Source organism: Ixodes scapularis, unplaced genomic scaffold (assembly GCF_016920785.2).
Source record: "Ixodes scapularis isolate PalLabHiFi unplaced genomic scaffold, ASM1692078v2 PGA_scaffold5__190_contigs__length_132052651, whole genome shotgun sequence".
Classification (NCBI taxonomy): Eukaryota; Metazoa; Arthropoda; class Arachnida; order Ixodida; family Ixodidae; genus Ixodes; species Ixodes scapularis.
The window spans coordinates 59285171-59297514 of record NW_024609880.1 but is presented as its reverse complement, the minus strand read 5'-3'; the positions used below and the strand labels follow the sequence as shown (position 1 = coordinate 59297514).

Sequence of the window (12344 nt, the reverse complement as noted above, 5' to 3'; positions counted from 1 at the left end):
ATAGTATATTTCCGAGGTGTTGGAATATCTGGAAAAGCACTCAGAGGAACATATTTTACTCAGTCAGTAAGATGATTTTGTATATGCTTCGAAGTGCTTGGCAACAGCATGGGTAAGTGGGGTATGGTGGGTGTAGGCGAAGGAAGCAGCATGGACCATGCACTGGGGCAGGGTGGACGGCGCGCACTGCGACGGGGGCAGGGTGAACAGACTTCACGACAACCGGGTGTGGGCCCTCAACAGCGGAAGAGAAGAACGGAGCGTCGGCTGGGACTGAGGTCTTGGTGCCTGGCTCGTTGGTCTCGACGGTGGGGTGGAAGCCTGAGGCGTCGGCGACGTACTTCACAAGGCGTGCGACACCCAAGGCATCAACGTAGTTGTAGGAGCCGATTTTCTGTTTGAACTCATCCCCAGTCTCCTGGCGGGTCATGCCGGTGCCGAACTCGTCGGCGTTGTCAAAGCCAAAGCTGTATGGCTGTGGCGGCTGAGACATAGGAAACAAGAACACCAATTCCTAAATATCTGAACGTACTCTGACCTCATGCACAGATATGTATTGGTCTCTTTGGTTACAAGACACAAATACACAGAGACCAACAGAACCTTGGAAATTACACTGAGCAAAAATAATTAATTTATTGAAAGCTTAGAAATGCCTGGCGACGGCATAGCTCAGGGGAGCGTGGTGGCCGTAGGCGAAGGGGGCAGCGTGAACAACTGGGGCACCATGGACAGCACGCACAGCCACTGGAGCGGCATGGAGAGCGCGAACGGCGACTGGGGCTGGATGAACAGCCTTCACAACGACGGGGTGTGGGCCCTCAACAGCGGAAGAGAAGAACGGAGCGTCGGCTGGGACCGAGGTCTTGGTGCCTGGCTCATTGGTCTCGACGGTGGGATGGAAGCCGGTGGCATCAGCAACGTACTTCACAACACGGGTAACACCGAAGGCATCAACGTAGCTGTAAGAGCCGACCTTGTTGTTGAAGGCATCGCCGGTTTCCTGGCGGGTCATGCGGGTGCCGAATCCATCAATGTTGTCGTAGCCGAAGCTGTAAGGCTGTGGTGGCTGAAATGTAAGAAATTTAAATAAAGAGGAGTGACAGATTTATATACTTGGGATAGTTTGTATGCGCAAATAAGAAAGCCCCATTATGGGCTTTCTTATTTTCGCTGAAAGACAAACAAATCGCGCTGAAAAGACAAACAAATCGCGCGCTGACTTACCAGCTGAAGCTTGATAGAATAACATGAAAAATTGCAAACCCACAATATTTAGAATCACGAAGTTTTAAACAGCATCGGAAAGCCAACTTAGACCCATTCATAGCAATAAAGAAAGTGCTTAGGCATGTATCGTACTTGAAGTCCGTTATATAAACAACTTACGAAGTTTCCATCGTGTTTTGAATTCAGTAAAACCTAATGATTGCTCCATCATAAAATTTTAGCAAGTAACACCGACCATCACACAATGTCGCACCAAAGATGACGATATTACTGCAAAACGCGTTCTTTTAAGCTGTCGGTTATGCACGACCTGACTGAAGAGTGCACGACTTCTCATGAAATCATACTATATTGTATACCATGCCTACCCCCTACAACACGAATCGTTTATTAGGTATGATATATGTCCATTTCTTGAAACCTTTCTTTTCAAGTTCTTAAAATTCACAATGTATATAGCAGGTTAGTACAATTTTTTATTATACAAATTTCGTATTTTAAATCTTACTGTTAAGCGAGAATTATACCTGGATCGTCATAAGTTTACAGATTCACGCTAATATTGCACGGAGGAAAAACAGTCGCCAATTTGTCTTATCATTGCCATTGCGTTATTCGCGTGGTGATTATCTCATTACTGATTACATTATAAAAAATATGGCACTAGATAAGCATGAACAGTGTTTATTTGTTCGTAACGTGATTCTAAAACAGGTTAACGGTCAGTGGCACAGGACACTTACGTGTTCCACAAGAACGCCGCATGCGACGTAGGCGAAGAGGCAGCAGACAAGAGCCTAAGAGGGAAAAAAAATATTGTTAATCCTTGAAATGGGGGGTTTATAAGCCAGGAGTTATAGATCGCGGAGTTAAGTCCCTGTGTTTAAATTTGAAAACCTGCCGATGTCTACTATGAAAGGTGTTTTCGTACCTTTGAGAACATGATGGATACTTCTCTTGTTTCGAAGTGGAATCGGTGTTCGACTGGAAAGATGTGATGGCTTATATACCCGTCTTTGAAAATGCCAGACACACCCAAATAAGAGCTACCGAGCTCAAGAACCAGTCGTCAAATAGAAAAAAAATCTGTGATTATATCTCGACGTTCTAGAACGTGGGTGCACGTAAAGCAAAGGAATGCTGGTTGGAGACTTATTCACGTGTCCAGCGGACCTGAAGTAATGCTCGCGATGAAGGTCCTAAACCGCCAACGGAGGGGCATCAACTCCCTAATTCACTGTTAATTTGAAAGGCCGTTTGCAGAATTATTGAGATGTCTAGATATTTTGTCACTTCTTTACAACATAGTTTAATATACGGTAAGATATTATATATAAAGTTTGATATTTCCATGAGTTATATTTCCAATTATTTATAAACACTCAGACCAAATTGATTAAACAAGCATTGATATCTGCGTTTAGAGATAGTTTCTGTTTTTAGTGTTTTAAAATTTTAAAGTAAGCAAATCTTACACTGCTAAAAACAGTAATCATGGTAGTGGTGTTGAATTGTCCTGCATTATTTTTTTTTTATTCGCAGTATACAGGGATGCCTAGGAACCAAGGAAACACAACGTCCTCACACCAAGGTGAAACGATTTTTGTGTTTTCTCTCTCCGTTGTGATAGTGAAACGCAGGAAACTCAAGGACACCATCCCATGAAAGTTCTACTCAAGGGACGGGTTAGGGTTCCTCAAATACAATATATCTATACATGGGTTGCACTGACGTAACATCGCATACTTTTGACCACCATGTAAGAGGAGGAGAGGGAAGCTGCTTTTGTAAGAATTTTGAGTGACGGGTTAATCTTCTAAAATCTTCTGGGAGGAGAATAGCGACGCCTGTGCGAATCCGGGAGGCACAAAAGAGGGTCCTGATATGAGGGGAGCTCCTTCTTCCCCTCTTCTCTGGTGATCATCAAACGCTTTTTGAATGACGTCACGTGCAACCCATGTATAGACTGAGTAGTTATATCTAGCATTACTATACTACTAACATTGTTTCTTCACGTTGAGTATATTGGTGAACTAGACATGCTATATAATTTGTGGACGTTGGCCACACTTTGTCAATCGTCTAACATGCATAATGAGCAAAGTTATCTAAATGCTTTAATGACTAGAATAGCTCTGACATGACTTTGAAGCGTGCCTTTCGTGCATATTTCGCGCGATAGACGATGAAGCAGAAAGCTCGGACTTCTCTCCTCTCTAAGGCCACAATAGAAGTAAGAAATTATTTAATTTATTTTGCTGGCGAGTTTTCTAGTTATTGTGTATACATAAATTTATTTTATAACCATCGAACCCATACTTATGTGTTGAATCCCCCTATTTTAGCGCAGTCTTACTTATGACCATCTTTCCGATATTATTGCAGTGTAAATAAGTGATGACGTGAAAGGGTAAAAAAATTAAAGAAAAGAAGAACATTATTCAAAATTATGTTTAGATGACAAAATATAAAAAGGAAGGGTAGATGTCTTTGCGATATTCATTACGGTGTTTGATGTAACTTTTTGTTGGGTGCATGTAGTGTTCAATATTTTCGTATCGTCATCCCTATAATTTGTCGTGAGTTTGTCATTGAGATTATCGCTAGCAACTTCTCAAGGTTTAAATCAAGCCTCTTTATTCTTACACTTTCTATGTTCTGGAAAAATGCCTTCTAAAATGTGTTTGTTGAAATATTCCGTTGATGCAACGTTAATAGCCATCGTTAGCCAGACCATGTTATTCCTCCGTCAATGAATATAAACAGCGTGACACTCAATGAATGACATTCGACTGTGGATCAAGGTTTAAAAAAAGTTTGGTTAGGAAAACAAGAAATGTACGCGATATATATCCGGAATGTCGTTTTTTATTTATATTATTGAAGCTTACAGAAGTTGGGTACATTGAGCTGCCGTTGTGCACATGCCCGTACCGTGCAGATATTGATCAGAAGATTTTTTTCAGTGTAGATGACCTCCCAATCACAAATTTTAGATTTTAGTTTTCATCTGTGACAGTTAAAGACATTGCCACTGTTGCAGGTCGGGGTGAGCAATTAAAAATCCAGAATGGGAGTTTTCTTCAAAATGAAACCTGCAAGAGATTATTAACGATGTACTTTGCTCAGCATCACGGCAGAGCTATGAAAACGTGTAGCCATTAAAATGCATAATATTCCAGCTAAAATTTGGCACGCTAGTATTTTAACGCCATCATTTGGATATGTTATTCGTAAACTGCTGAAGTATGTTTATAAGCTCTGCTAAAACAATCAGGGGGCTGATGCATAATGGCCATAATTACTGCAACAAAATTTAAACTAAACTGGGTGCTTGTATATGGGATCATCGAATATTCAAATAATTTGTCAGGAACTCCAGCACCATTGATATTATAGGCAGCCGTTAAAAAATGGAAAAAAAATCAAATATAACAAAATGCTATGCATTCAAATAATAGATGATAAAGTAAAAGTTAAATTTTATTTACAAGTGTGCTCCTTACCTAAAGCCTTTGATACAGATGAGGTCACGATTATCCGCAGTACATTCGCGCACAAATATAATATCACTTCAGCAAAAACTGAAAAGCAAAAAACCTCTGTTATTTCATTACGGTTCCAGCTTATATCCTTGGATACACGCATATAGAAAGGAGTAAAAGAACAAACGTCGGTTTCGCAACTCTTGGATTGTACCATACATAAAAATCAACGTTAGCTCCACTACCACAATTTGTTGAGATTAAAGGCCGACGATCTGACTCGAGATTCTGCAAGGCAGAAGATCCTCCTCACCATGGGGGAGGAGGGAACAGGCAACGGTGGACAGGGTAGAAGGAGGGAGAGGTGCAAGGGTAGGAAAAGTGGAAAGCGCGAACTGGTCGCCGGTCTTTAAGAGCTGTGCGAACATATTTTAGGTGAGGGGCATGATAAATTAGTTTTGGTTTTTTTCTTGAATCCATTCCGTAGAACAGTTTTTTGAGCCGACTAAATATACCACTAGCGAGAGAGTGATCCTACCCTTTAATTAAGACATTTTATATCCCTCACTCGCAAACTAAGGAGAAATATTTTTTTTCTATTACACCGCCAAATAACAAATGCAATCTTATAATGTGACCCGCTTATGCTTACTATTTTGTATATTATTATATCGGTGCAGGTGATAAAAGTTACTCTCCAGATGGCTCCAACCCGTTTCATACAAATGACGACCTTCCCCTAAACAAAACAGAAGCATATTATATATGCTTTTCTATTCAGAGTTTATTGCGTGTGCTGTCAATAATAATAAAAAAACTGCAACAATAAGCCTATGACCGGGGGTAAAATCATGACTTGATCCTATATTGAAAGTGACAGGTCAGGAAACCCAGGCCGCTGTGAGTTTAAAGCTTCGTTCATTCGCGTCACAGCCAATGCCATTGTGACATTAGTGGAGAAGAACACGGCAGAAAGAAGCGCGAAGCAAGAAGTGTGAACATAGCCTCTCCCCGCAGTTTTTATCTTATTGTCGCTGACAGCTTAAAAACCTCGGAGCGTGGCAAGTTTTGGTCATCTTAGTTCGATCCGTAGTGAATGAGATTGCAGCATTTGGTTATAAGAATGGCGAAAAACAAATCACGACTGCCAAGAGAATAAGTCAGGCGCTGCGTTTCTTCAGCTGACAGTTTTTAGAGCAAACACACAGTAGAATATGTTTCCCGTGATTGAATCATAGAGGAAGTGAGAGCCTATAGAACCTCGGGCTTTGCGGATCCCCAGTCATTTATTCTTGTTCTGTAGAAAACAGGACCGCGGCTGCAGCTAATAGAACGCCGAAGAACGACGAATCGTGAATGAGGAATTGAGCTTCTTATGACTACCGGTACCATAGCCACCCATAGCTTAACAAACAGAGATCACAGCGAGTTCAATAAATATTTCGAGGGAGCACACGTCATTGTGGCCAAAGTTGATTGTTTTGGTTTTTGTTTTTGTCTGAGAATTTAGGGTTTTAAAATGTCCGAAAAAGCAAATGTACAGTCAAAATTCACCTTCGCTGACCGGAGCGGATGGATATCTTGACCCTAATCAGCCAAAGAAATGTTAAGGCTACGCCTCACTGTTGGTAGTTTGGATGTCATCTGGTATCTGGAGGCCTAAATCGCCAATCAAATGCCATATTTATGCTTCACTCATAAATATTGTTTTCATGTAACAACGTTAGGACCTAACCTGGAAAAGAAGTGCACGATTTAGACTTCACTGCTGGCGTTTCACTTTTGAGGCGTCATATTTCGTTCAAGTCTGACACTTTGAAAATTGTGTGGCGAGCCAGTGAAAAGCTATAGAAACGACGAAAACGGGTACTTTTGCACCGATCATAACTCGCTGGAGCAAACCGTATTAGGCCTAAGTTAGTCCCCTAGGATGGCCCAGTTTTTGCCAAGGAATGCGTATCTCTGACATGCTACCTGGACTATAGGTCCAGGGACAATGGGATAGCGGCATCAGTCAATTGTAACACCAAAAAGACAATCGTGAGATAGAAGCGTGATGACAATGGTCACACCTTGTGTTTCTCAAGCTGTCAGTTATTACAGAGAGAAAAACACTCAGAACCTTGGAGATTACACTGAGCAAAAATAATTAATTTATTGAAAACTTAGAAATGCCTGGCGACGGCATAGCTCAGGGGAGCGTGGTGGCCGTAGGCGAAGGGGGCAGCGTGAACAACTGGGGCACCATGGACAGCACGCACAGCCCCTGGAGCGGCATGGAGAGCGCGAACGGCGACTGGGGCTGGATGAACAGCCTTCACAACAACGGGGTGTGGGCCCTCAACAGCGGAAGAGAAGAACGGAGCGTCGGCTGGGACCGAGGTCTTGGTGCCTGGCTCGTTGGTCTCGACGGTGGGGTGGAAGCCTGTGGCGTCGGCGACGTACTTCACAACACGACTGACACCGAAGGCATCGACGTAGCTGTAGGAGCCGACCTTGTTGTTGAACTCATCTCCGGTCTCCTGACGGGTCATGCGGGTGCCAAATCCGTCGACGTTATCGTAGCCAAAGCTGTAGGGCTGTGGTGGCTGCAATGTAAGAAATGGGAATAGAAGATATGAGCATTCTTGGCCTCTTCGTTCTGTCTTCGTTTCCACGGTTTTGTGCTTTAAGGGTTTTGTGTTTTTATTGAGATAGTTTATTGGCTTGTACACATGCGTTGCTATGAGGCTATTTCTTTCCTCTAGGAACAGTTATCGATGAATAATTTAAGTAAGCATGGTGACCGCAGCACCAACTGCCAGATACAGCATCGATAGACATGTGAGTGTTACTTAAGTAAGCGTGCTGCATTCGATTGCGTGCTGTGTCGTCTGTTCATGACATGTAGCAACAGTCCTCGTATAATTTTTTATTTAGTTATTCCACTGACTTTGCTTAGAGGGGTGATTGGTATTTTTCGCTATGATATTATTAGTATACGACCCTTGGTTTGGCAGTTCTTTCTTTGTATAAATATTTCGAAGCAACAACCATTTACGAAAAGTAAATAACTTTTACTAAGCTCAAAACATCAACCAGCAGAACACATCTACCAAAAACGCATCTTCTATATCAGGATTCTCGTCAGAGTAATTATGCCATTCACACTAAGTGTAATTCAGATTATGCTTTTTATGCTTAAAGAGATCCGCACAAAAAAGACGGCATGACGCCTGAGAAGTAAACTTTATATTATTGAAAGGGCTAGTGTAAATGACAAAATATTAAAGTCGTGAAGCACTCATTTTTTTTTTGTCGAGAGGAATTCCTATGCCACCGTTTAGCGTGCCCAAGAATGTTTGAGAATGAGTGAAAATAACCAGTTCGATATAAGTTAAAAACAAATTGTGCATTTGTTGTAATCGCGTTTTTAGACATCTGTTCCTTATACACATTTATCTTAAGCTAAACCATCTCGGTCGAAAAGTATCGAAATCTTTCCAAAATTATTATTACTTGCATTGTAAAGTCCTTAAAAATCAATTATTTATTGTATTTCAGACAGTTTATTTGAAAGTTCCTACAGCTAAACTGCAATTGCTAAAGTTTTTAAAACGGATACGGCCAATGTATGGTCAACCAGCAATCCTGCGGCGAAGAATTTGAATGCTAAAGTCATTTTTGTTGTCTATACTGCTGTTAGCCTACTCTCAGTGACCATTAAATACTGGCTACTTGATGAAAATATACGATTGACTCGACTACGCGCTCCTTCCTTTTGTTATTCGTGTGATGCATAATGAATAGAGGCAAACCATTGTTACACTAAATCTAATATCTTGCTTAGCGTCGACGATCTTGCGTACTTACATGTTCCACAAGAACTCCGCAGGCCACGTAGGCGAAGAGGCAGCACACAAGCACCTAAAACAAAACATTTAGCCATTACTTCTTGGTAGAGGAGAAGGGGTCAAGAGCAGAGGGGTATAAATATACGTTTCAGTCTCTTAGTCTCGTAATTATTCAATCTGTAGTATGAAAGAGTGCTCTCGTACCTTAGAAAACATGATGAATACTTTTCCTCTTGTATCGAAGTGGAATCGGTGGACAACTGGAAGGAAGCAACGGCTTATATACTCTGCTGGCGGAATTCCAGACGCCCCTGAATGCGGGGTTGCAGATGCCACCAACCAATCAAGGATGAAAAGTTCGCTATCTTTATCCCATCTAAAGAATTTTGGTGGAATACCTGTTCACGTGTTCAACTGACTTAAAAACAAATATGTGAGATCACTGAGATGACCGTCTTGACTTGCAGTCCACAGGCATGAGCGTTGAAATTTTGCATTTAGTTCGAGACACTTTTTTTCTGTCTTGTTTCTAATTTCCTTTTTAAGTGAATATTCATTTAAAAAAGAGATATTAATTTGGTTGTTTCTTCGTCATTCTTTAAACATAAACACTATATATTATTTTGAATGTTTAGACATTTCGTAATTCAAATCTACTGTAAACAAGCATATTAATGCCATTGTGAAATTTAATCTGAGCAATAGCGTCTTGATATACAATACGCAGGCACCTGTCTATGTAGGATTCTTAAGTTATTTGGAAGCTAGATAGGTCAACATTGTCCATGGTACTTATATTTTCATCTAATTCTGAACTTTTTATTTGCCTGCCATTTAAATTCACTCATATTATTTTAACAACACAAACCTGCTCTGCCTCAGGTGCGAAATCGCAATTGCCTCATGATTGTGTCTAAACACTAAGTAGGGTGGCAGATCACACCAGAATCGTTCTCATGTCTGCCGTTTTTCACATGAAAATTGAGAAAGACTCATGGAGCCATTGTCCAGTCACCTATAATTATCAAACACAAGAACGGTGTAACATCATACGCTCGTGCCCAGCCGCAGTAGCTGTAGTGTCCAACTCTATAGTGGCAGGGTATTTTAGGAGCGTGATGATTGCTCTGTCTATAAACATAAACGGGAAAGTTTTGGAAACCATAGGAAACACGGGCAGCCTGTCAGAGAAACACCTTATTTGCTCTTAGGTGATTCTAGGGTCCCAGCTTGGGCCTAAGATGGTCTCACTACAAGGCGAAAGTTAGTGACAATGTATATTTTTTCGACGTCTTTGTTGTGGTTTGCAATTATAATTTTTAAGTTGGCTGACATAAGACAAGGATGCATTGTAACACATTTAATTAAGCAACTGCCACTGAAGTTTAATTATGGCATTCCGTCAGAAACTGAAAGCCAAACAAGCCATGTGACAACAAAACAACCATACGGCGAAGCCAAACTCCGGCACTGGTTTAGCAAATATATAGAGCGAAAATACCCACAGTTTGACCAAAGACCATCATGTGTGATTATGCCTGGTTAAACACCAACTTACGTTTACAAACAAACCGGAGCACCCCTTGCGGACGCCACCGGCGCCGCGCATGCGTGATGGAGGGTGGGCAAGACGCTCACCGCCGCTCATAAACAAACCATTGAAATGCGATGTTGCCGGCGTCGATGTGAGGTGCTGCTTTTTGCGTTGGAATTGTTGATTCTAGTAGAATCAACGATTTCAACGCGAAAAAGAGCACCGGGACTTCTACGTCCTCCTAGCAATGTCTGACTACTTGAGCGGCTTCAGCAAAATTAGCGAGGCTCGTTACACCGCAAAAATTTGCGTGAATAATGTGACGTGCGGCGCTTCATTTCACGTGGACGCCGCTGAATGGGTACTGAAGCCTGACTCCCTCGATGAGATTCTGCTCGCTATTTTCAGTCACGACGTCACTCGCGCTGCAAAAGCGTGGACCGTAGCTGAGATGGTGGACGTCGATACTGAAAACGCAAGTAGAATCGGGCATTACAAGTCGGTGATGGCCACTGGTAAGAATGATCAACATCTTCTTCTATCTACTGTTTACACTTACGCTGCTTACCCCAACCAACCTTTAAAAGTGTTTTGAGGCCAGCACTTACTTCTTATGGCAATCACCGGGTCAACGTTTGGTTTATGGGCCGCTGTCCTTTGAACAAGCTGTCGACAAAGAGTAAACAAGTTTAAAAGAGCAGACGACAGTTCGAAGGCATGAACAATGGAGTACGTGCAAGAAGCACCGCGTCCCGCGTCAACAAACCATTGGAATGTCACGTTTTCGGCGTCTGTGGGAGTCTTCACATACTCTTTTTCACGTTGTAATTGTTGATTCTACGTCCTCATAGCAATTACTAACCGCTTTAATCGCCTGAGCGAAATTATCAAGGCTCGTTACGCCGCTAAACTTTGCGTAATTATTTGACGTGCGGCGATTCATTCGCTTGAACGCCACAGAATGGACGCCAGAACCATCATGAGATTCTTCTAGCTATTTTCGGTCGCCACGCTGCTCGTGCTACAAAGGTGCAGAAGGTAGCGGCGATTACCGACGTCGATACTGAAAATTGGAAGCGGGAGCAGACCAAGTGAATCGGGCGTAACAAGTTGGTGATGGCAACTGGTACCAATGATCAACATCTTGTACCTACTGTATACACAGAGCCTTCTTAAGTCTTTTGAGAGCTGCAATTACTTTTTATCGCAATCACCGGGTGAAAGTTTGATCTATGGGTGGCGTTTGTTTGAACGAGCAGACGACCAAAACCAGACATGTTTGAAAGAGCGGACGAAAGTTCGAACGATCAGGCGGCCGTGTGAATTTGAAGACGCACTGAACCCGCGGGTGGTCCGAACAACTTGGCGGTTCGCCCTCGTTCATGTTGGAACAAAACAAATACATCTGGCGACCACAAAGTGTTGCCCGCACAAGCTATCGTAGTTCGACAGCATTTGGTTTGTCCTTTTCACGGCTACTATCCGACGTTCTCAAACGAACGGAGGGAGCAGAAACACATGAAAACTGATCTTCAAACCTTTGCAGGCTATCTTGGTACAGCCCCCGTCGCAGCATTTTGACGAGAAGGCGGGTGTTTTGTCCGGTTTCTCCCAAAAGAACACAGGAATGCATGTCACGCACGGCGACTTCTGCCTACCGCCCCAGACCGGAAGTGCGCCCAACGCGCCACCACCGCGGTGTGACGTAGCAGAGTTTAGTACGTGTATGCCTTGTATTTTAGGGCTTCAATATCTGACAAGAAACAAATTTTGGCTCTGAAATTTGTACTACCTGGAAAGAGATTACAATTGCTAAAGACATATCTCGGAGTCACGTTTGTGCGTGACTCTCGCAAACGCACAGTCAACTAATTTGTGGAATGTTTCTTTTTACCCGTTGCCCTAGTGGTTTCGCCAAACTCCTCACTAGTCACCTTTAATAGATCGATGCTACCTTGTGGCAGAAATCATTGCTCCAACTTTTTCGCATAATGACCCAGAACTTTAAGGAAAATAAAAGCAAGTTTCGGAAAATATGCGCTAGGCTTATTAGCGTGTAGTCTGTTTATACTAAAAATCACCTAATGTTTTCTTTTATTCTATTATTTAAACACGACTTCGAAGTATGAAGTTTGTAATGATTATCCACCAAACTAGAAACCTTCTGACACGTCATGTAGGGTGGTGGGGGTATAATATTTCCTTATCTTACAATAACAGAGAAGCTGCACAGACACAGACGCCACCACAAGAATTGATTGT

The 12344-nt window shown here is 42.3% G+C and overlaps 2 protein-coding genes across 2 annotated transcripts; both read right to left on the bottom strand.

Moving 5' to 3' along the window:
- Positions 1–611: 611 nt before the first annotated feature.
- LOC120844723 (cuticle protein 16.8-like) lies at positions 612–2192 on the bottom strand. The gene is made up of 3 exons (XM_040216644.1): positions 2162–2192; positions 1974–2027; positions 612–1069 (listed from the first exon to the last, which is right to left on the bottom strand). The coding sequence occupies exons 1-3, from the start codon at positions 2171–2173 to the stop codon at positions 647–649; spliced, it is 489 nt and encodes a 162-aa protein (XP_040072578.1). The 5' UTR covers positions 2174–2192; the 3' UTR covers positions 612–646.
- Positions 2193–6845: 4653 nt separating this feature from the next.
- LOC120844724 (cuticle protein 10.9-like) lies at positions 6846–8786 on the bottom strand. Its single transcript, XM_040216645.1, has 3 exons — positions 8753–8786; positions 8568–8621; positions 6846–7303 (listed from the first exon to the last, which is right to left on the bottom strand). Exons 1-3 carry the CDS (start codon positions 8762–8764, stop codon positions 6881–6883), a joined length of 489 nt encoding a protein of 162 aa, XP_040072579.1. The 5' UTR covers positions 8765–8786; the 3' UTR covers positions 6846–6880.
- Between the last annotated feature and the right edge of the window lie 3558 nt (positions 8787–12344).